Below are 22,108 nucleotides of genomic sequence, written 5' to 3'. Positions count from 1 at the left end.
TCCTTCCTTCTGTCCGTCCGTCCGTCCATCCGTCCTTCCTTCCTTCTATCCATCATGAGCTCCTTCCTTCCTTCTTTCCTTCATTCCTTCCTTCTGTCCGTCCGTCCATCCGTCCTTCCTTCCTTCCTTCTATCCATCATGAGCTCCTTCCTTCCTTCCCCCTATCCATTATGAGCTCCTTCCTTCCTTCCTTCCTTCCTTCCTTCCTTCCTTCCTTCCTTCCTTCCTTCCTTCCTTCCTTCCTTCCTTCCTTCCTTCCTTCCTTCCTTCCTTCCTTCCTTCCTTCCTTCCTTCCTTCCTTCCTTCCTTCCTTCCATCCATCCATCCATCCATCCATCCATCCATCCATCCATCATGAGCTCCTTCCTTTCTTCCTTCCTTTCTTCCTTCTGTCCGTCTTTCCTTCCTTCGTTCCTTCCTTCCATCCATCCATCATGAGCTCCTCCCTCCCTCCCTCCCTCTCTCCCTCCCTCCCTCTATGGAAATATAGAAGATAACTGGGACCCTCCAAGCTAGGGGGACTCACCTTGTCACAATCTAGTCCCTTGAGGGCGCCATGCTATGCCTTTCCTTTAAGGGAGCTTGCTGGACTGGCCCAGCAGGGGCATTTTCCATCTTGAGTGTTTGAAGTATGTATTTAGTTTTGATTGGATTCACTATAAATTATGTAGCATAGATTATTATTATTATTATTATTATTATTTGGAAGCATGAATCAGCTTGAAAATGTCGTCTCTTGACTGATTGATCGCCCCTCCCCCCTTTCTTCTCTTCCACAGAGAGCAAAAACGGTGAGTCTTGACTTCCGTGGCCTTCTGACGCAGCCTTGCTTGATGGGGATGGTGGAACCCATAGTCGGGGGCTCCGGGAGGGCCCAATGATGGGCCAGGCAGGTCTGACAACCGACTCCGTCAGAAACATGAGGGATGCTACGGCAGCTATTCCAGGACTTCTCAAGGAACGTGTGAGGCTAAGTCAGAAGGTTGCTCCTTCTGTCCTTTGTGAAAGCATTTTCCCTACAAGGGTTTAAAGAATTAAAGCTCATTAGCCTAGCTTTATTATTAGGTGTGGCTATGAGCTGCTACCCCTGGGGAGTGCGGTTGCTGTGGGCCTTCAACGGTAGGTCCGAGCAAACGGCATTTCCAAGCCTCCCTGCAGACCCGTTGACAGCCATCGCAGTGGGTCTAGTGGGAGCCATTAGTTGTTTTTCTCATTGTCCTACTTTGGGCACATCATGAAAAGGCAGGATTCTCTAAAAAAAGACGATCATGCTGGGAAAAGTTGAAAGTAGCAGGAAAAGAGGAAGAACCAATGGGAGATGGGCTAAGTCCCTAAAGAAAGCCACAGGCTTGAGTCTACAAGAGCTGAGCAGAGTTGTTGAGGACATTCTGGAGATCTCTGATTCATGGGGTCACCATCCGTCGAAGATGACTTGGTGGCATGCAATCCCAACAAATTTCTTGGAGCAGTACTAGTTAAAGCCAAAGAGACAAAGTTATGTTTTTTTTTTTAAAAATGGTAGAAACAGCAAAGAGGCTAGAGTATTATTTTATAAAATCCTCTCCCAGTAATTGGAATTTAGAATTAGGCAGTATATTCCACCACCATCCCAGCTATCTCCAGTTTTGCTTCTTCTGCCCCCTGAAAGTCTGGCACCCCTTAAGATGGCAATGGGTTGTATGTACAGCTGATTGTCACCACTGGTACCTTCACAGTGGCTGGTCCGGTGAATGTTTCCTGAACGTTTAACAGCTTGTTGAGAGATTGAAGGGTTTGGGGGTGAGGAGGATGGAAAATGGATGGGCTAACACAGGTAGGTATTTAGAAACAGTTGCACAGGCTGTGTGTCTCCTGTCTTATGCTGCCGTTCTTATTCTCTGAATGGTGGTAACCAATGCTGCTTCTTGGGTTTTTGTTTTTTATTGGGCAGAAAAGAGCAGGAGAAACTGAGGCGGGAAGAGGAGGAGAAAGAGAAAGAGCAGTCGGAAAAGCTAAGGACTCTTGGTTACGATGAGACTAAGCTGGCGCCCTGGCAAAGGCAGATCATCCTCAAGAAAGGAGACATCGCCAAGCACTAGAACCCAGATGGCCCCGGCTGGCTCGACTCGGCTGTGCTTTGAAAAACATCCTTCCTTTAGACCCCACCACCTGTCGAGAGGCGGTGGGCTGCTTCTGGTGTCTGGGCTTGGCTCCTCTTCCAGCAAAACCACACACCCCTTTCCTCACCCCCTTCTGCGCTTATTTTCCTATTCATCCTCCCCGTGACCGGGTTCCGCTCGCTAGAGGTGAAGACCAATGTAACATATCAGGTGAGGCGGACGTGGTTTGGAAACACCTTCGCAGACCAAACAGACAAAAACCCAAGAACAGGCAATGTCTTCTTCTTCTTCTAGAGCAGTCCCTGAAAACAAAAAGGAGATCCTAATGTTAATTCTGCTCAGTTACAGGTTTTGGTAGGCACTGACTGGCTAGTACTCGGGACATCACCAACCCTCAATGTCATTGTGCAGATGTTTGTGTGTTTTCTAGCTGAGGTTCAAGGCACATGTGTGACCTTCTTTAGAGTATTGGGGCAAGAGGGGAGGTGGGTGTCTTAATGGAAGACAGTGTCCGCATTATATGAAAGTGTTCGACCAATTTGTTACAAAGAAGGTTGACTTCTGCTAGGATGAGTCAGCTGGTCTTCCCCGGAGAGGCTGAGCTGAAAGAGAAAGCTACTTGGCAACCTTAGCAACTAGCAGTTCCCTCGATGGTATGGTTATCGACCATGCCGTGTCCAGAACAATGTGTCCCCCTTTGACCTTTGCTGCTTGTGCAGCTTGCCTGTTTCCCAGAACTTAAGTAGAACTGGACTTCTTCCACAGAAGCAGAGGATTAGGGTTCAGCCTTTGGAGAATCACCACTATTTAAAAAAAAAAAATCAAGCATCCATTCCTTGTGACTATGAAGATTTGCATGGAGTGTTCTGCAGACGGTCTGCTTAAAAGAAGTGTGGAGGATCAGCACCGCATCTGGTTCCTGGCCCTCTCGCTGTTCCTTGCAGAGCAAAAGAAGACGTATAATTCTTGCAGAACGATATTTTTTTTTCTTTTGCAGAACGAGAGACCCCCACAACTCCCTTCTGTTTGCACGAAGCCTAGAAGCCAAGGAATCCTGCTTTCCTTGCTACTGAAGTGGGGTGCAACATTTCTACCTTTTCCCTGGGAGCCTTTAGGAGGAAGTGCAACGTGACACCTGCCTCCGGGCTAACTTCAGGAGCAAGGAAAAGGTGTTTTTTTTTTTGCAAAGGTTCAGTTTTTGTTTGGTCCAAAACCCACGGAAATCCACGGAAACTCTTGGTTTCATCAGCCATGCCCTCTCTCCCTCCACAGAAAACCCCCACGTCTTCTCAGCTGTCTCTGCACCTTCTTGATCCAGAATCATCCGTTTCCTACCAGCTCCAACTCTTGAGTAGTCGTAGCTTGAGCGTCCCAAGGCTTTTAATGTCTCAGATCTTAGGCACCGGATCAGCAAAGGCCGCGTAAATGCGTAAACTAGATCCTTAAAATCGTCCGGCCCCGCTCTCTTGATAAAATCTTTGTAGAACGAACAGTAGATGACCCCGCTTTGCAGATGTACATTTTTTAAAAATTATTATTATTTTGCAAAATTTTAACACACACACACACATGCACAGAGGCATTTTTAAAGAAAGAAGGCAGGACTTTGCAGAAGAAGGCACGAGAATTTGGCTGGGTAGAGGTGAGGGGCTTCCTTCAGCGGCCATACGGACTGACGTGTCTTTTCTCGTTAGGGCAGCGTGATTCGCTCTCGGCTCTTTCAGACTTTTTTTTTTCTATTTGATTTTTGTCCTCTTTGCCCTTGGCACCTCGAGCAGGGAGGGGTCAAGGTTGCTTCTGAACTAGAATGTTTATCGTATCAGCTATTAAAAAAAAATAGCAATAAAAACCTGGAAAAAATGGTGCTCTATCTGGGATGGTCACTGCTTCTCCTTATTATTCTTCCCATTCCAGGAGGTCAAAAACCCCATACTTTCTAGCAGGAAGAGGTTTAAAGCCAAATAATGTTGTTTGTTTTGAGTCCTACCCCCTTTTGCCTGTGGCACCCCCCGCCACTTGAAACGAATGCGGGACCCCAACACAGCTCTGTAGCTGAATATGGCCGTTGGGCTCATGGGGGTTCCTAGGCCTGGGGATCTAAGCCCCTTCACGGGCCCAGATCCGGACCAAACAAGGCAGGTGAAGGCTTGGGATGGTCTGTGGGAACCTTTGTGCTAAGTTAATTTATTGATGTTCAAAATCTTCCCCAAACGTGAGGATCCTGGGCTCTGCCGAGGCTGCCATCTTTCCACCCGTTCCGTGGCTGGGATTAGAGACGTTTTGAGGGGAAAACAAGTTGATGGCTACTTGGGGGGGGGGCTGGATCCTCAAAACAGCTGGCCTGACCCCCTTTCCTTACACCACTGCAAGAGCCAAAATGTTGGAAAGGCCCTGCACCAGCCTGTGTGCCATAGCTTTCTATACCAGCTGCTCCTGGTAAAACTGGCAGAAAGGCATCTGGATTGCGCAGAAGCCATACTAAGGAAAAGAGCCTGGGTTTTCATTTCCTGATATGAGGCGATAGCTTGGTGGCCGGAATAAGTGGGGGTAGGGGGATGTGGTGTAAGCCATGTTATCTCTGTTGCAGCAAAGGGGAAAAGCCCTGTTCGCTGTGCATGCCAGGGCAACACAACTGGCCTAAATCTTGGGGTGAAGTTAGCAAAGGCATGAGCTATGGCCCGTGAAACCATACAGCCAACTTCTTAATGTGTAGCAACTGGCCACCAATACTTACATCTATTAACACTGGCATTAAAAACTCACTTGGATCTTTGCCATTGATTCTGGTGTCCTATTAACTGCACGGCAGGACCCCTGTATTTGCAGGATTGGTATCTGCTGCTTCATTTATTCACAGTATGAAAATATTACAAATATTAAAAGAAAAAAAAACGAAATATATATTTTCATGGTGTATTTACCAGAACTGGCCATGAGAGGGAGCCAGAGACCATGTGATGTAGTCTTGTCGGAAAACAAACAGCGTGGTCTCTGGCTCTCTCTAGTGGCCTGTTTTGGTAATACAGTGTAAAAAAAATTAATCTGGATCTTTTACCATACTTTTGTATAGTGTTCACTATTATCCCCGATATTATCTATTGAGGGGAGGGTTTGAAACCAATCCCTCGTGGATATGGGAGTTCTACTGTATTACATTTAGTTAATTTTTTGTAGAGTTCATCTTCTGAAATAGCAGGCATCAACCCACCCATATTTATGCCCAATAAAACTGGCTCATCTTTAAGGGGTCTGCTTTGGCCTGATTAGGTTTACAAGCAGAACAGGGGGGGGGAGTCTTGTGCAGAGGAGAAGGTTTCCTACACCTGATGGTCCACAGAGATGGAAAGATGAAATGGTGTCCCCTCCCCAGGCCAGTTTTTGCCCAGAAGGGAGCACATGAGATAGCCCAGCAAGCCACTGATGGCCCTCCAAACATTGCTGAACCACAACTCCCATTGCACAACATTGCACCAACATCTGGACAGTTACAAGCATGGAATTACAGAGTCAAAAGGGTCCCCCCGAGGGTCATCTAGTCCACCCTCGACCAAGGGGCACCCAACCTCCTCTTAAAACAGGGGAGATCCTTCTGCTTTCCAAGGCTGTTTGTTCCACGGTTGAGCCGCCGTTCCACCTCCTCTTTAGTCCGAACCGTCTCTTGGCTCGGGAGCTGCAGAAAACCTGCCAGTTCCTTTGGCTTCCGATTCCAGTGGAAATGCACAGAAAGGTTTTCTGAGCTGCGAGGGAGCCACTATGTGGGAATTAACTCTCTCTCTCTCTGTGTGTGACATAAACAGCCAGCCAGACAAAACCATCAAATGCTCTAGTAAAATTAATATTTACTTCTTGTTCTGCATAGGGAACATAGAAAATGGCCTTCCGTGGTACCAGCCCCTTCAGTGGATTAGATCCATCCTTTTGGCTTACACTCAATGGCTTGTAACCATTAAGATCACCCCATCCAGCTCAGTGGGGTGAGAAGCCACGCGTGGGCTTCACCGTTGCACTATAGACCCCCTTCTCCCCCATCAGCCGAGGTAAGGCGACTGTACTCCCTACTCAAGGGCAAGAGATCTCGAACTTGTGCGCAGGAATGCTCGGAAGACCCCCTACCCAGCATTTGAGCCTGGATCGAGGCCTCACCCGCCAAGTGCATGAAAAGCAACCCCACATGAGTCTCTCTATAAATTATATAAATAAACAGATTTGCCACTCCTTTGTCAGCCAGGAGAGGAGCGCGCTGGAAGTCACGGAATGTTCACGAATCCCAGACTGCTGTGGCGGAAGGCTCCGTCACGGAGCGCCGAAAGCACCTAACGCTGTGAAGAAAAGCAGCAGGCCAGCTTGGCTGAGAAGAGATCTGCAGAAGGGCTGGGAGGTAGAAAGGTCACGGAAGATGAAGAGGGGGTGAGCAGTCTGCCTGTCCTGCCACCCTCGTAGCCGGGCAAAGCCGTGTGACAAGTTCGTTGAGCACCTCACCCGAAAGCAGTCTTTGTACGGTAGATCGTGGTTGCGTTCTCCCAGTTCGTAGGCAGAAACTGCCTGGTGTATTCACAGTCGGGGGAATCCAGGACCTGCAGAATTTCGACGCCTTTGGCATTGCTGTGTGGCGTAGCAAAGAAAAAGGGGGCAGGTATTCCCAGAACACCTGCAGCGAGCTATTACGACGGCAGAATGGCAGAATAAAACCTCCAGTTGGGAAAAGAGAGCAAGAGAGTGGTGGAAGCAGAACGGCCTCCTTCTGTCTCCCTCAAAAATCTAGTGTGCAAAAGGCATCGTTTAAAGATTTCTCTCCTAGATGCCTGAGTGCAAAGCAGTGTTTTGTTTTGTTCTTTTTCAAAAGTAGCAAACCTCACGAGGCGCAAGAGGTTGGCGCTTCGATCATCCATTGAGACGTGGGTCTGAAATACATCCCGGGGGGGGGGCCTCTCGCCATCATCCTGCCAAGGGAGGTTTTCAAGAGGTGGCCTCTTGCGAAAATGTTGGCAAGGAGAGAGGGCGCTGAGGGGAGAAGCGGGCCCCACCCAGAAGACTTCGTTCCCTGATGCCAAAGAACGAGGTGGCATCGTTCTGTGCCCGAAGCTTGGCAGGCGGTGGGGATCTCTCTTGAACCCTAGCAACCAGAGAATCAACCTCCATCACAGGGCTGGTTGATCTCTTCCTTAGCACCTTGCTGCTTCCTCTCAGCATTTGCTGCCTGAGGCAAACACTTCAATCTGTCTCAAGATAGGACTGGCCCTAACGCTAGAATTCTTGATCCCTGCAGGAAATCAAGTATTGCTGCCCCCTCCCAGTCTCTCGGGTTACAATAAAACCACAAAAATCATCTCAAACCCATCTTCCCCAGCCTAAATCCCTACCCATTAGGAAAAGTTAAACACCCACCTCACAGAGAACTGAGTTTCCAATGCAGACCTCTCCCCCCCCTCAGTCTTAGCCCTAAAAACCAATCCATTGGATCAACCAATTGCTTTTCGTTTTTGTTAAAAAGGCAATAGGGAGACCCAGGGGTAGCAGGATCTGGTTCCTTACAGTTTTAAGGCCAAATCCTGAGAATTGGGGCCCGGGCCTTTTCAGGGTCCCAAAGACAGTTTCTGAAAGTGGGAAGGCTGGAGGGGCTTCTGTGGATGATGGAAATGGGTCTGTGGTAGGATCGGGGCCCAGAAGCCGAGGAAAAATGCCCAAGGAATGAAAGGCACCTCAGACGCTGTCGGCTCGAAGACGGGGCGGTCGGCTCTCTCCTGTGTAGGAGCACCCAAGAAAGAGGCAGGAAAAGGGTGTGGAGGAGCCTCCCCACCCTTGCATAGAATTAGAGAACCATAGGCTTGGAAGGTACTCAAAGGTCATCTAGTCCAACCCACCACCAGTACAGGAATTGGCCAAACCCAACCAGGGGCACCTCAGAGAAAAGGGTGGAGGAGGCGCTTGGGCCCCAGCTGTTCCCTCAGTTCCTGAGCACAGCCCCCCAGTTGCATCTCCTCCAGCGTGGCGAAGACGGCGTCCAGGGAAGCGCCTCTCCGCTGGCGCCAGCGTTTCAACATTTCATACTGCTGCTCCCGGAACTGGGAGTGCTCCAGCTCCACCAGTTCAATCTCCCCGTCCCGGAGGCCCAGGCCGCGCACAAACTCTTTCCACCGGCGTACGGGGACGGCGTCGATGATGGCGTACAGCTTCCGACCCTGCTGGAGGACGGGCGTGGGGAGGGGGGCTCCGTCCGCCAGCAAACCAATCTCGGGGCAAGGGGTGCCTAAGAGAAGAAGGGGTGAGGGGGGGAGTCAGCGTCACTCGACGTCTCCAAAATAGTCTAGACCTTCTGGACTACAAAGCTCAGAATCCCCAGCCCGCCTGACTGGCCGAGGATGCTGGGGTCTGTAATCCAGGCAGGCGAACCTTTCAAGCTCCTCCCTGGCCTTCCGTGGACTTAAGCGCCAGGTCAGGAATGGGAAAGAACGCAACTTGCATGCCTTAACTCAGGGGCGGTCAAGACATCCCCTTCTACCCCGTGGGAGGACCACAACTCCCATCCGCCCCAGCCTGCACAGCCAGTGGTGAGGAAAAGACAGGAGTTGTAGCCCTCCAGATGGAGGAGCCCACCCGGGGGTGGTTTTCCACCCTATGTTTACCGTTCCAAAAGAGATTCACCGGAAGAGGGCTTTCCTGCGTAGACGCTGAGCGAGGATTCAGCACTCAGAGGGGGCTGGAGCCCCCCAGATCGGCTCCGCTTGCAGTAGACAACGAAGCTGCCAACTAGCAGGAGGAGGACAGCACAGGAGCCTATAACTGAGGCACAGAGGAGAAAGCCACTCAGCGAAGCGATCCCCACCACGGCCACGTTCCTCTTGAGCATGTCGAGGAAGTTGGCAACCGGGGCCTTCCAGGTGTTTTGGCCTCTAAGGTTCAAACTAGTTGAGAAACCGTAGCCTCCTCAACATGTTAATGGCACTTGCGGATCCTAACAGAAGTGCCTCTTCCTCTTAGCTCCCTTTTGTTGAGTGACTAGTGAGCACAGGCTTCCTTTGCAGATGGACCGCTCGGGCACAGAGCTTTGGGGGACATACGTCTCTGGAGGGAAAACATGCTGTCAAGATCTAATAACATGCTAGCTGTATCATCGTCTGAACCTAGGTTTTAATTCCAAATGGATATAAGGTGGTGGTGGTGGTGCGGAACTAGAGTTTATATGTTTTCCCTGCCCTGGACATAACTTTTAAGACCTTCAGCGTGAACCAGGATCTACAGTGGTTCATTGAATATGTGAATTCCAGAGGTACATGGCTCATTTTATGCCGAGCGGAGGATCCCACAGCTTGCCTCCCGATGCGCTCCTGGATGCCCCAGGATGAAAACTCGCTGAGCAACAGGCCGGAAGCTGGAAACCAGGCCTCTCCAGCGGACGCCTTCAGCATCCCCTCAGCACCTTCGACTCCGAGTTGTCCCATGAGATAAACTGAGTTGAAAGCCTTTACTTACTTCCCGAAAGCCACCACGTGCTGGCCTGACAGGCTGTGCCACAGGTTTCAATGCCGGGCGTCACGCTAAGAGGCAAAAAGGAACAGAAAGTTGAGTTTAACAGATGCTGGAACAGCCCCCCCCCCATTGTCCTTGCGTCTCGAAAAGGGGGAAATATTCAAGACCCAAAGAACTTTATATAGGCTAGGAAGAGGGGTGGAAGGGCTGCAGAAGACACTCGGAGCGTCGCCACTGAATGACAACCCATGACGTCTTTGGGAAAAGCTTTGACCGTCTGGGCCTCATATAACTTGGGGATATTCTCCTAATCAGGAGTCTCTCTCTCCTGTTCCCACCGTCCCCTCGGCTCCTTTCAAAGAGTTATTTCTTGAGGGTTGTAAAGAAATTTCGCCTGCACTTCCGGAGTGGTGTCGTGCACCCATCGGTTCAGTGTGCCAGGGTATGTGTATGTGTGTGTGGATTTATCACACCACCCCCAAAAGAAAGAGGCAGGTCTCACTTCTGATTACAGCACTAATCCATCCCAGAATATTCACCCACAAGAGAGAGAGAGGAGGAGCAAAGGGAAAGAGAGAAAGGAGAGAATGATCAGATTACAATCGATGGGTTGAGCCCGAAGCAACTTACATATCTGATGGGAAGGTGGGGTTTGTCAGTTGTTCTTGTTGGGGTGTCGTCCTAGGGAAAAGCAGGAGGGGGGGAAACAAAACGGATTACTGGTCGGGATGTTGAAAACCTGGATCGCCGAGGTTTCATTTTCAAAAATGCCCAGCTTGCCCCATATAGACATGGAGCAAGCTTGGCAGGCAGGAAGTAAACAATAACTTTTCTCAAATGGAACAAGTTTACAGTACATGGTTTTCATGACCGGCCATTTACTCTATGAGAAGGAAGGAAGGAAGGAAGGAAGGAAGGAAGGAAGGAAGGAAGGAAGGAAGGAAGGAAGGAAGGAAGGAAGGAAGGAAGGAAAAGTGAAGGAAGGAAGGAAAAGAGAGTGGATGAAGGAAGGAAGGAAGGAAGGAAGGAAGGAAGGAAGGAAGGAAGGAAGGAAGGAAGGAAGGAAGGAAGGAAGGAAGGAAGGCGAAGAGGATTTTGGCTTCTGTTAGTGACTAACTTTAAAGTTACTTTCCCAACTCTGATTTCCTGGTTGGAAAATTTATAATTTACAGTCAGTGGCAGGCGTTAGAAGCACGACCGATCCCAAGCACCAAATTTTACCATGGAACTTCAGAAAGTTGCCAGGAAGGTCAGATGATACATATGGATACCTCATCCGCTTGCACCCTTTGCCCTGCCTCAGTACTGGTCAAAAAAGGCAGTGCTGACCCAAGATATTTTGCTGCCTGAGGCCCAGGGTGGAAATGGCTCCTCCCCTAATATTCCATGGGAAGAAGCTACCTGGAGCTCTCTTGATAAGACAAATTCTTCCACCCAGAGATGGTCAGGGTTTTTTTTTTTTAAAAAAACTACAATTTCCAGAATCCCCCATGCTAGTAGTTGGAGCCACAGAACTGTGGGAGGTGGGCCTTGAAAATAACAGGTTTTCCGTCTGTTCTCCCACATCACCTGAAGGCAGGAGGGTGACTATGGGTGGGTGGGTGGGCAGGGGATCCAGAAGGACACGGAAGGTCTCACCATGGACACGGCTGGCAGTGGCCCCCAACGTCACAGAAGGTGGGCAGACAGCCGCCACATTCTGCATCAGCTCCTTCTGAACCTGCAACCAGGGAGGAGAAGCACCTTAGTTTTTCAGAGCCAATGCACATGACATCTAACCCTCCCTTTCTTGATTGGGGCTACTTTCCTTTCTCCCCCCGCCCTCCTCTTGGGCTTCTTCCGAGAACCAGCAAGCAGAGAATATAAGAATAACTAGCAAACTTTCTGCCAGGTTCCCAGTCTTTCAACACTCGGGTAGACTGCTCCTAATTCACCAGCTCTTGTAGAAGAAGGGAAGCCTTTTCCAGTGTTCTCAGATTCCAGCCTCCTAATTTTTTTAATTTCAACTGCTATTAACAGACAGAGACTGAATGTGCTTTCCTGTGTGAAGCTACACAGAGGGGGAGAGAGAGAGAGAGAGAGAGTTCCCAAGAGAAGATACAGCAGTGCCATTCTGCCTAGCCAGCTGCCCCTCTTAAGCCTCGGAGCACGATTACAGATGAGTCTGCTTTGACTTTGGATGCTCCAATTGCAACTGATGCTCAGCCGGGGGGGCTTTAGGAAGACCCATCAACGAGGAAGGAATGAAACTGGCCCACAGCACTGTAGCCCATGCAGAGAAGCCGCAGAAGAAACCTTTGAGGCTTTCAGAAATACTGATCGAGGAGCTAAGAGGAAAATAGGGAAGAGTGTACTTACAGTCCCGCTGTGTTTCTCTGTGCGTAGTTGAGCAGTTTGTGCATTTTTTGCAGTATAGGTTGTTTGAGTCGCTAAACGGGCGAGGCGCCTTGTAGTAGCCGCGTTTGCAGCCACACTCCGTGTCCTGGGTGGCCGTGCAGGTCCTGACGACCATTTGGCCTTGGTAAGCTGGAAGAATAAGACGGCTTGCGTTTGCTCTACAGCCAGCCCTCTGCTTCTCTGGCTGTGGATGAAGAGGCAGAAGAAGAAGAAGCCTGCAATGCCTGGATGCTTCCTCTCCTTCTGCTTCCTTTGAAATGGGGTTCAGAACCTCTCTGAATGGTCAAAGTGGAAATCTAGGGGCTGAGCTTCCCCCAAATCTATACAAAAAACAAGCACAGCATCTTGGTTCTAAGACTGGATTCGAACTCAGGACACCTGGGCTCCAACCCTTACTGAGTCATGAAACTTAGCTTTGCCCAGTATCTCTCTCTCTCCCTCTCCTCTATATCTCTGTTGGCCTGTTCAACCTCACAGGGTTGCTGTGTGAAAGACGTGGAAAGTGGAAGAACCAAAGAGCCCTGAGCTCGTGGGAGGAAGAATGGGATAAGAAGGAGGTGGTCGGAGTTCTACTGCTGATTTGCTCGATTTGTTAAAAAAAAATTTAAAGGGTGGAGAGGGTCTGAAAATGGCTTCAAAGGAAAATTGCTCCTCCAGGTATGGCAATGGAAGAGAAAGAGAGGGAGGGAGGCAAAATCGTCAAGGGGTGCTTTGGGGGACCCGGGACTCCCCCATCCCACCCAGTGGCAACCAGCATTCTACAGGCTTCATCCATTCTTCGCCCCAGCCCTCCGGCCAGCCCCGCTTCCAGGTCCCCACAGCTGCCCAGATCCTCACAGAGGCAATGGGAGCAGGGCTGACAGCTGACTTCTAAATTGGGGGTGTTCTGGTAGTAGCCGTTTCGACACGCCACGCATGCGCATCCTGCACTGAGGGACTGGCACGGGTTCGGCGACAAACGTGTTCCTGAAAAGCAAACAGAAACATATGTTTTGATATAAACGATAGATTTGTTCTCTGCCTGCACGGTGGTGCCGATTTATAGTGACTCAGAGAGGGCTCTCAAGATGAGAGACCTCAACTTTAAGGAGTGACTTCACCAGTCCCATCATCCCCAATGAGCTTGCAAAGCAGGGATTCGAATGCAGGCCTCCTGAATCCTAGTCCATCACTCCAGCCACTCCACCACAATGGGTATCTCTCTTTCTCTCTGTGTAATCACTTTACGTGGAGGATTTCTATGACACTTCACGTTTTCTCTGCCACCTATACTTAAACCCACAAGTAAGTTTAAACATGTTTATGAGTAAAAGTGGTGTTTTTCACCCAAATGTGTCCAAACCCATTTATAAGTACAAACACAGGCTGCGGGGGGGGGGGGATGAGATGTCGTAGAAATCCTCCCCCTAATCATCATAATGCACAGCTGGAAGGGATCCCCTGTATGATAGGCAGGCAGGCAGGCAGGCAGGCAGGCAGGAAGGCAGATAGATAGATAGATAGATAGATAGATAGATAGATAGATAGATAGATAGATAGATAGATAGATAGATAGATAGATAGATAGATAGATAGATAGATAGATAGATAGATAGATAGATAGATAGACAGACAGACAGACAGACAGACAGACAGACAGACAGACAGACAGACAGACAGACAGACAGACAGACAGACAGACAGACAGATAGATAGATAGATAGATAGATAGATAGATAGATAGATAGATAGATAGATAGATAGATAGATAGATAGATAGATAGATAGATAGATAGATAGATAGATAGATAGATAGATAGATAGATAGATAGATAGATAGATAGATAGATAGATCCCACCTCCCTATCCTTCCCAGGGTGGATTACAAAGTTATATATAAGAATAGCTGCAATGAAAAGTATTAAATCAATATTTGAAAGATGAAAAATGAAACACCCCGTCCACACGTCTGCAGCCATTTTCAAAGAGTTTCTATCATTAAAAAAACACCAAGAATACACATGTTTCCGACAGGATGTCAAAACCATTTCAGCACCCGGGACAGCTCCACCTGGTCCAGTCTATGCCACCGATGCGCCTTCCTGCCCCCACTGAGCCCAGAAATTCCCCTCCGAGGCTCTGCCCCACCCTGGAGAGGGGGGAGGCCTTAGAGTCACCCAAGGTTGTTTCAAAGACTGGCGTTCTCCAACCCCCTTGAGGCTCGTACTGGGTCGGATGCGGGTGTCAGCGCTGGCATAAGAGATTTAGAGAGAGTTTGGTCCAAAGCTCAAGGCTGGCCTCAGGAACTCATGAGTTTTAGACCCGGGACCCACTCTGGTTTAGGATGACGCCCGGTATGGCACAGTGGAGGGAGTGATGGATTGGGAGTCAGGGTTCAATGTGGGTTTGTATCCCTGCTTGGCCATCGAAACTGACTGGAAGGGGCTGGACCTGGTCAAACCATTGTTTTAAATGCATTGGTTCCCATTTGGCAGGAGATAAGAAAACTTGTACCAGTTTAGTGATCCCTGCTCTACTGGGTGTGGAAGGTTTCGAGATCCTCAGTGATGCTCAGGGGTTATGCTTTCCCTGTCGGACCCACTGGTTTCCAAGCCTCTGAGTGCCTGGCCAGCAGCACACGGGTGGGGCCTGAGTCCCTGATGATGGCTGGTAGCCCTGATCCGTGGGATGCCACGGCTTACCTTCCAGGCCACGTACTGGCCGAGAGAGTCCAGTTCCCAGTATCTCTGCCAAGCCACCCTGGGAGACTGCTAAGCCTTTCAGTCCGAGGTCTGGATTTTAGCAAAGGTCTTAAGGGGGTTGCCCTGCAGATGGGAAATCCTTATCTAATTTTTTGGAAAAAATTTTTTACATAAAATGCTAAGGGGGGGAGTGAAAAAGCTATGGAAACACACAGGTTGATGGGGAAGGGAGCCTGACTCTCTGGGGAAACCCAGAGGACTGGATTTGACCCAGAAAGGATCCTACACCTGAAGTTCCCCAATCTGGCTCTTTATCTACTACTTCTCTGCGTGCTGCTGGGGATGCTTCGGGCCATTTACTCATTTTGTGGAAATGGGCTGCGAGGATATCGAAGGTCTGTCCTGTCACTGCTCACGAGAAGGGAAAGTTAGCAGCAGAAGATGACAAGGTTACTTGAACGGGACATCAACGGCTTTATAGGCCTTAAGCTCCGAGGAAGGAGTGTCAAGCTGACCATGACAGCAGGGGTCAGTTTGAGAACCAATATAATTTTTGATAGGAATCAGATATAAACTGTCCTTTAAGCCTGTTTGAAACACCAGTTAAATGTTGGTGGCCCAAACCATCAGCGAACACCTATATCAGATGGTCTCGATATACTTGATCGCTGATAGTTTATGCCATGGATCGTTCCTACTTGCGGAGGTCATGAAGCTGTTCTAGAAGAAATGAGGCATGAACAGAGAGAGGCTTCTGCAGGCTAGAGAGGCTTCTCATGAACTTAAAACATTTCACATTGGAAGCCAGCTAAAATGTAGGTGATCAAGAGAAAAATCTAACCAAAATATCTAACTAAAAAGTCAAAGGCGCCTAAATTTTGAGATTAGAGCTGTTGGGACATTGGTTTTGAGACTGGGCAGAAAAATCAATAAACAGGGCAAAAATTGGTCAGTGTCAAAGCAGTGGAGAAACCCAACATCTGTATGTGAATGCAAGCTCTGAGATCGAACCCTCCTTATTATTAGAGCGAGGATAACAAAGTCCAACCAAGCAGGTCCGGCCCCTGCAGGGAGAACGCTAACCCCTTTTACCTTGTGGACACATCTCCATTCTTCCTGTCTTTGGAGATGCTTCCATGGGCACGTTGGGTCGAGTCTCGTAGCTATATGAGGAACTCATCAGAACAACCTGCAAGGGGAACAGAAGGAGAATCTTTGGGCAGAGCAAGCTGGCCTGCACTGCCCAGCAGAAGGAATACCATGCTGTAACCCGCCCTGTGATACAGGGAGGGCTATAAATGTTTTAAATAAACAAATAAACATGGCCCAAGGTCTCTTCAGAGATAAAAACTTTGTAGGTGTAAGCCTGAGGACCCAAATCCACCAAACCGGGAGCTTTGCAATTAGAAGGGGAGCTGACTTAAGCAGCCAAAGAGCTGTGATTATCCTTTAATATCTTTCCCAGCTTTGCCGGTTGCAAATCAGCTTCTGTGTTGGATCGCTTATCCTGTTTATTTATTTCATCAGTTTATATCCCGCTCCCATTAGTTGCCCAGGCACTACTTTGGGTGGTCACACCGAATAGAAAACAAGAGGATAAATTAAAAATTAAAGCACCCAAAGCAATTGCCAATGACCATAAAAGCAGATGACACAAAACAAGTTCATGAAGAAGAAGCGACCGGCTCTGTTTACATGTTGATTATCCAGGCATTGCAGCTTGGGTGGCCGTGTCTGGAGTTTTGGGGTTCAGTTCCCCTGCAGCCTCCCCAGTTCAGGCTTGGAAAGACTCCCGTCTCTTGTCAGTCAGTGTTGACAATATGGGGCTGCCTAGACCAAGAGGTCTGGCTGAGTGGAAACCCATTCTTTGGGTGGCTATGAATTCCCAGTGCAATCCTCAAGGTAGCCATTTTCAAACCAAGGATGGCCAAAGGCAGATCTCCAGCATGGAACCCTAAATTCAGATCTACCATCTGTGGTTTGAACAGAGACGATGGCTTTTATCTCCCACTTCCTACCTACATTGGCAAACTAATTTATCCAGGCTAGGACACCTGACTAGACACTGCAAATCGCCAGACACTGCAAATATTCTGCTTTTAGGGAACTGGCACTAGCAGGTCTCAGAGTACACCCTGTTCTTTGCCGTTCCACAGCTCTTGGTCTGGACTTTGAAGTTCTTCGCCCTGGTACATGCGGACCTGATGCATGAAAGCACTCCAATTTTCTAACGATTTTTTTGGTAGCGGTCTACAAAGGTATTGCCTTGACTCCTTCAAGGGTCTTTTGTATTGACCACATGCCTCCCCTCGTTTCTATGGGATAGCAGAATAGCTGCCCAACCCGGTACCAACAAGAAGACACGTGGCCTCTCGACACCAGCAGCTGCCTCGGTTGTGACTTTAAAACAACAGCGCTAATGCGGCCGGCACGTTTCCTGACTTAGAGGTGAGAAAGACAAGACTGATGAAACCCACCTTGCCAAGAACTTTTGGATTGTTAAGTTCTTCCCACTCATCCACGAAAGCTCACAGATTGTATGATGACTTTTTTTTTTTAAGTGATCTATAAAGGTATCACCCGCAATGTGTTGACCCCAGGGCTCCCTATCATTTCAATCAAAGCTCTGAATGCCAGCCGATTCAGGATGAAACCTCTGGGTCAGAAGAACCCTCTTTGTCTTCCAGAATCCCCTTTTCTGGCAGAAAGCCGTTAATTAGCCAGTTTGGCCGCCAACGCAAGCTGCGGTGCCACCAGAAGCATGGGCAGGAAACACAAACACAAAACACACACACACACACACTCACACACACACACACAAACACACAAACACTCACAAAGAGACCTGAGGATGTGATGCCTGCCCTGAAAGAAAGAGGAAAGTGATGCTTTGAAATGGGTGGAAAATGAACAGGGCTGGGAAAGTTTGCTCAACGCTCGTGGCTAGATTTTGGGGTCTTGCAAATTTTGATGTCTTGGGACATGGCATACACCCCCCTCCCACGCCGCCACCCTGTTTTGCAGGCGTGTGCCGTGTTCGTGTTGCAAGCTGAGAGGAACAGGGGACGTCTCAGTTATCAGAAGCATGGCATGACGTGGCAGGCACAAATTTGCAAAAAGTGGCTGATCGGAGGAGAGATAGGAAGCATCGTTTTCCTGCGGCCGCCCTGTACAGTTTCCAAAGGGTGGCAGTTTTGGGTTTTTCTCTTTCTCTTTCTGGAGCTGCTCGGGCCTGTCTCCTCGATCTGATATCGCAAGGGGAAATACCCGGCGGCTGGCAAAAGCAGCCGCCCACATCCCCACGGTGAGATAAGTGAACATCCCATGAAGCGTCAGTCTGGCGGTGTGGTTGCAGCGGAGAGAATTTTAGCAACGCTTGGGCGGTGTGCACTCTGAGCCCACGCGAAGCATAAAGGGTGGAGCTGCTCTTAATCTCCCCGGTCCCACTAGGAGTTCGAGGGGTGCTGCTTTCTTCTCCATTGGAGCACCCAAAATGTCTAATGATGCCTGGAGGATTCGGAGTTTCGTAGTTCCCAAAGACCTCTTCCCCCCCCCCCCCCCCATGTTTTGGTGCCATGTGGGTCACACCAGTTCTGGACTCGTACCAGTTTCCGTGAGATTGCCAGGGGTAGGGAAACGGTGGCTCTACTGATCTAGCCATTCTGAAACCCCCTTCGTCTCTGCTCAAACAAACAAACAAACACCCCCCAAGCAGGGGAATTCTCATTTAACACTGCCCTTATTCATTCTATCCTGAACTGAAACAACACGTTGTGGTTTAGATCTTTGCTGAAAGTTTTCACAGCTGACAGCGGGTATGTCAGGCTCAGAAGCAGGAAAAACTGGGGGATAGGCCAGGGAGCTGACAATTCCAGTTTTATGGGGAAGGGGGTGCTTGGTCCGCTTTGGCTTTTAGTCCAAACTTTATAGGAGCTCTCCGGTCTGTCAGATAGGCATTGATTGGGATTCCTGCCTTGAGCAAGGGGCTGGGCTTGATGGCCTTATGGGCCCCTTCTAACTCCATGATTCTAGTATTCCATGAAATATGTGCAAATACCCCCCCCCCCCCGCTCTGTTTAAAATTTGGACTAAATCCTGGTGTGGACTTGCTACCTGTTCAAAATTGGAGTGCTTACGGGAAATAGATCAGATTGGAGGACATTGAAAGAGATGTGCCCCTTCTTCTCTTAGGATAGGAGAAGAGCCCCTTGGGGTTGCCAATGAGACAACGCCCGGCCAGCTGGGCAAAAGGAAAGAAGAGGAAAAATAAATACACACAAAAGTTATTCCATATTGAGTGACATCAACATCCTAAGCCTGTTTATTCTCCTGGCATAACCCAACTTTTTCTAAGGAACTGTGATGTGACTTACAACCCAGCTGAGGACTTTTAAAAAAAGGAATGAATATTTAACACCGTTTTCCTTTCAGCAAAAAAATTCCTTTGTTATACAAACAAAACTGGAAAAGGAAGGCTCTGTTCACATTCCAATAACCTATTCCAGTCAGGCTATCAATGTACCTTTTCAACGAAACCCCTTTTGCCATTTGAGGGAGCACTGCCTCTAGATACAGGATCAGCTTTTCATCAAGCGAGGCCCCAAGGCCATATGCTGCCTCCTGATTAGGCTGCCCCGCCACATCCTCCCCACGCCCAAAGAAATGTTTATCAGCACATTATTATCATCAATCCACAACGTCATCCTCCCTTTCTCTTCCTGAATATCACATCTCCGCCCACGCTTACAACCTTTTTGCTTCCCCAGCTGCTGATGCTGCGCAGATTGCCTATCTGATCTAAGCCTAGCCCATGCGTGGCTCACCCAAGGAGGACAGGAGAGGCAAGGACACCCGGGGGGCAGCGGCTATGTCACATCGTTTGGGTCTGTGCACGGCCAAAGGTTTTGTCAGGGTGGGTGGGTGGCTCTGCATTGCCCAATACACTGACAGGAAGGCATAATCCCTCACAACAGGGCCTATGTAGCAGGTTTTCACCTGGTTTTTAATTGGCTTTAGCTGGATCAGCGTGTGTGTTGTTGTTTTTTTAACACAAAGTCGAATAGAAGTGAAATAAACAGATGGGTGCCTAACTTTCCATCTGCCTTGGGAAAGCTGTTGGAATCTGGGTCAAAATGTTATAAAGGTCGGCCTCTTTCTAACACATATGCGCTTACACACTTTGTTTGTGAAACTGTGATGGATCACGATTACGTGATGGGTGTAATAAGCATGAAGACCTCTTATTGCATCTAAAAAGACTATCCTCTCACTGTTGCTTGCAGAAATCAGACCATCAGCTTCATGTAAGGTTCCCCCTGGTTGGCAGGCTATGTAGGTGGAGGTAGAATGAAACAGGTGCATCAAGTTCCTAGTCCCCATTGAGCCATGAAATCAATCTAGATGATCTTGCAGCAGTTTCTCTCCTGCCTGGATCTTTATTCTGGCTATGATCTCTCTCTGTCTTCTCAGGGCCTCCTCTCCCCTCCTTCCTTATAATGCCCCCCCCCCCGGTTCCCAAAATTCACTCATCTCCCTTGGAAATCCCTGTAACCTCAGATAAGTGTGTTTCCTTTTCACCTAACCCCTTCTTCCTACACGAATTAGGGATGCACCAGACCAGAGGCATTCAGAGAACAGATGGATCCATAGATCTTTCTGACACGTGTCTTTTCCTCTGTGTGTTTTGAAGAAGTCAAATATTTCCCAGAATGGTAAAGATCCCATTTCCTACGCTGGCTGATGGCATCTTAACAAGGCTTGATTTATTTAAAGAGATGTGGGAGAGGTGTTGAGATTCCCCATGCGCACTCCGACAACCAAGAAGGAGAATCCAGACAGGGCCGTTTGAGCTAGGAGGCCCATATAGGAGTGTTGCTGATTCTCTGCCCCTAGTCGAACATTCAGCAGCCCGTTTTCCTCTAGATGTTGGCACCCTGCAGGTTTTGGTACCTGTGGGCAAAGCCTCAGTTGCTCTACCTGAGTTAAGGCCCTGCTGGCAGATTCAATAGCACACCTGTAGGTCAAATCAAGCCTGAACCATCACTGGAGGTAAAAATACAGAAACTGAGGCTGTCCTGCTTTGGACACATCATGAAAAGGTGGGATTCTCCAGAAAAGACAGTAATGCTGGGAAAACATGAAGGCAGCAGGAAAAGAGGAAGACCCAATACAAGATGGACTGACTCACTTTAGGAAGCCACCGGCTGGAGTTTGCAATTGCTGAGCAGGGCTTCTGGAGAGGGGATATTTTGGAGAGCGCTCATTCAGCATGAGTCAAAGGTGTCTTGATGGCAAGTAATAACAGCAATAACAGGAAGACCTCTTTATTATGGGACCCTAACAGGGCGTCCAAGGTGAATGAGACATTTGAGGAGTGACCTTACCAGTTCTACTCCCCCCTCCCCAAAATTTGCATCTGACAATTTCAACAATCTCCTCCCCTAGGGTGGATGAGATCTGGGCGCTGTCGTCCCCAGAGGTTGGCAACATTTCCATCTCTGGATCAGCCAGCAAGAGGAATCTTAATTCTAGGTTATTCGCCACCATTGCTCCTTGTGCAGAAGAGAATTCTGCTTTAAATGGACCTCCATGTTGGAAGTGCTGCACCGGTTGAACGTCAGCTTGTCACCCGGGCTTTAAATGCCAAGGAGCCACATGGAAGTGAGGGCTGCGACATCGGATCCCACAGGATCTCACCTAACTTCAGAATCTAAACAAGGGTTGGGAGCCGGTTCATGAATTGGACGGAAGACTCGCACCCAAAATAACGCAGCTGGGGCTATGGCTAGGAAAGGATTCTGCCTCGAGCCGCAAACAGCCACTGTGATCATTCAGAAGGGACACATCAGGCATCCTCAGCAGCTGTCTGGGGCCAAAGGTGTGGGTCAGAGGCCAGGTGTCATCCGATTCCCCATTTTCAGTAAAACAACCTGCCCCCACAGCTTCTCCCCACGTTCTGCCTTTCTCCCGTTCTAAGTCTCACAGGCGTATGGAGGAGAACTTACCACAGCAGGAGCCAAGAGCTGCCAGCACCCCATCACTTAAGACCCGGACGGAGAAGAGGCGGTAGGTTTCCAAAGTGCCCCCAAGGGAGGGGGGGGGAAGCATTATCGGAGCTTTCTCTCTCTCTCTCTCTTTTTTGAGGAAAGCTCAGAGGCTCAGCCTGGAGTACCCAGGCCACCCCAAACGGAAGACCGGACGGGCACAGCCCGGGCGATCAGCACCCAGAGCAGCGAAATGAAGGCGAAGCCACCCCGACGAAGCTTTTAAGGCAAAGTCACCACGGTGGGAGGAAGGAAGGAAGTGTGTTTTGAAGAACCCAGCCATACAGAGCGAGGCAGCCCATCAAGCAGGGAGTCCTGGGGCTGAGTAACACTTCGAAGCTTGGGCTTTCCCGCCCACCCCCCCACTCAGGAGATGCTGAGTGTTAGCTGGGCAGAGGACGGTCCCATCCTTCCTGCGCAC

General features: G+C 49.2%; 3 protein-coding genes across 4 annotated transcripts in view; 1 reads left to right on the top strand and 2 right to left on the bottom strand.

Annotated features, from left to right (window-relative positions):
• The window catches only part of LOC110082452 (espin), a 93,519-nt gene extending 89,550 nt beyond the window's left edge, over positions 1–3,969 (top strand). The window contains 2 exon segments of the mRNA XM_072977737.2: positions 780–791; positions 1,931–3,969. Coding sequence (XP_072833838.2) covers positions 780–791; positions 1,931–2,078 — 160 coding nt within the window. The 3' untranslated portion in view covers positions 2,079–3,969.
• A 623-nt stretch (positions 3,970–4,592) lies between these two features.
• Positions 4,593–12,095, bottom strand: TNFRSF25 (TNF receptor superfamily member 25). Its single transcript, XM_072977732.2, has 6 exons — positions 11,925–12,095; positions 11,205–11,286; positions 10,197–10,247; positions 9,570–9,634; positions 8,742–8,879; positions 4,593–8,346 (listed from the first exon to the last, which is right to left on the bottom strand). Exons 1-6 carry the CDS (start codon positions 12,076–12,078, stop codon positions 8,000–8,002), a joined length of 837 nt encoding a protein of 278 aa, XP_072833833.2. The 5' UTR covers positions 12,079–12,095; the 3' UTR covers positions 4,593–7,999.
• A 125-nt stretch (positions 12,096–12,220) lies between these two features.
• Positions 12,221–21,780, bottom strand: LOC144584027 (uncharacterized). 2 transcript variants are annotated; one of them, XM_078379138.1, is made up of 4 exons: positions 21,649–21,780; positions 15,737–15,833; positions 12,801–12,929; positions 12,221–12,283 (listed from the first exon to the last, which is right to left on the bottom strand). In XM_078379138.1, exons 1-4 carry the CDS (start codon positions 21,679–21,681, stop codon positions 12,228–12,230), a joined length of 315 nt encoding a protein of 104 aa, XP_078235264.1. In that variant the 5' UTR covers positions 21,682–21,780; the 3' UTR covers positions 12,221–12,227. The 2 variants fall into 2 exon arrangements, with proteins under 2 accessions (XP_078235264.1, XP_078235263.1); XM_078379137.1 differs by having other exon boundaries at positions 12,221–12,929.
• Between the last annotated feature and the right edge of the window lie 328 nt (positions 21,781–22,108).

The sequence above is a fragment of the Pogona vitticeps genome, chromosome 7 (genome assembly GCF_051106095.1).
Source record: "Pogona vitticeps strain Pit_001003342236 chromosome 7, PviZW2.1, whole genome shotgun sequence".
Taxonomy (NCBI): domain Eukaryota; kingdom Metazoa; phylum Chordata; class Lepidosauria; order Squamata; family Agamidae; genus Pogona; species Pogona vitticeps.
The sequence above is the reverse complement of the archived record's forward strand: the minus strand, read 5'-3'. Positions and strand labels throughout refer to the sequence as shown.

What these genes read in the sequence shown, in the direction of transcription:
- LOC144584027 (XM_078379137.1), bottom strand. Translation starts at nt 21,681, where the DNA reads ATGGGGTGCTGGCAGCTCTTGGCTCCTGCTGTG. An exon ending in AGCTCTTGGCTCCTGCTGTG is followed by an intron (nt 15,834 to 21,648) that starts GTAAGTTCTCCT and finishes TTCCCCTTGCAG; the next exon opens with GTTGTTCTGATGAGTTCCTC. An exon ending in AATGGAGATGTGTCCACAAG is followed by an intron (nt 12,930 to 15,736) that starts GTAAAAGGGGTT and finishes TTTGCTTTTCAG; the next exon opens with GAACACGTTTGTCGCCGAAC.
- TNFRSF25 (XM_072977732.2), bottom strand. Translation starts at nt 12,078, where the DNA reads ATGGTCGTCAGGACCTGCACGGCCACCCAGGACACGGAGTGTGGCTGC. An exon ending in CACGTGGTGGCTTTCGGGAA is followed by an intron (nt 8,880 to 9,569) that starts GTAAGTAAAGGC and finishes TCTGTGCCTCAG; the next exon opens with TTATAGGCTCCTGTGCTGTC. An exon ending in CGCAGGAAAGCCCTCTTCCG is followed by an intron (nt 8,347 to 8,741) that starts GTGAATCTCTTT and finishes TTCTTCTCTTAG; the next exon opens with GCACCCCTTGCCCCGAGATT.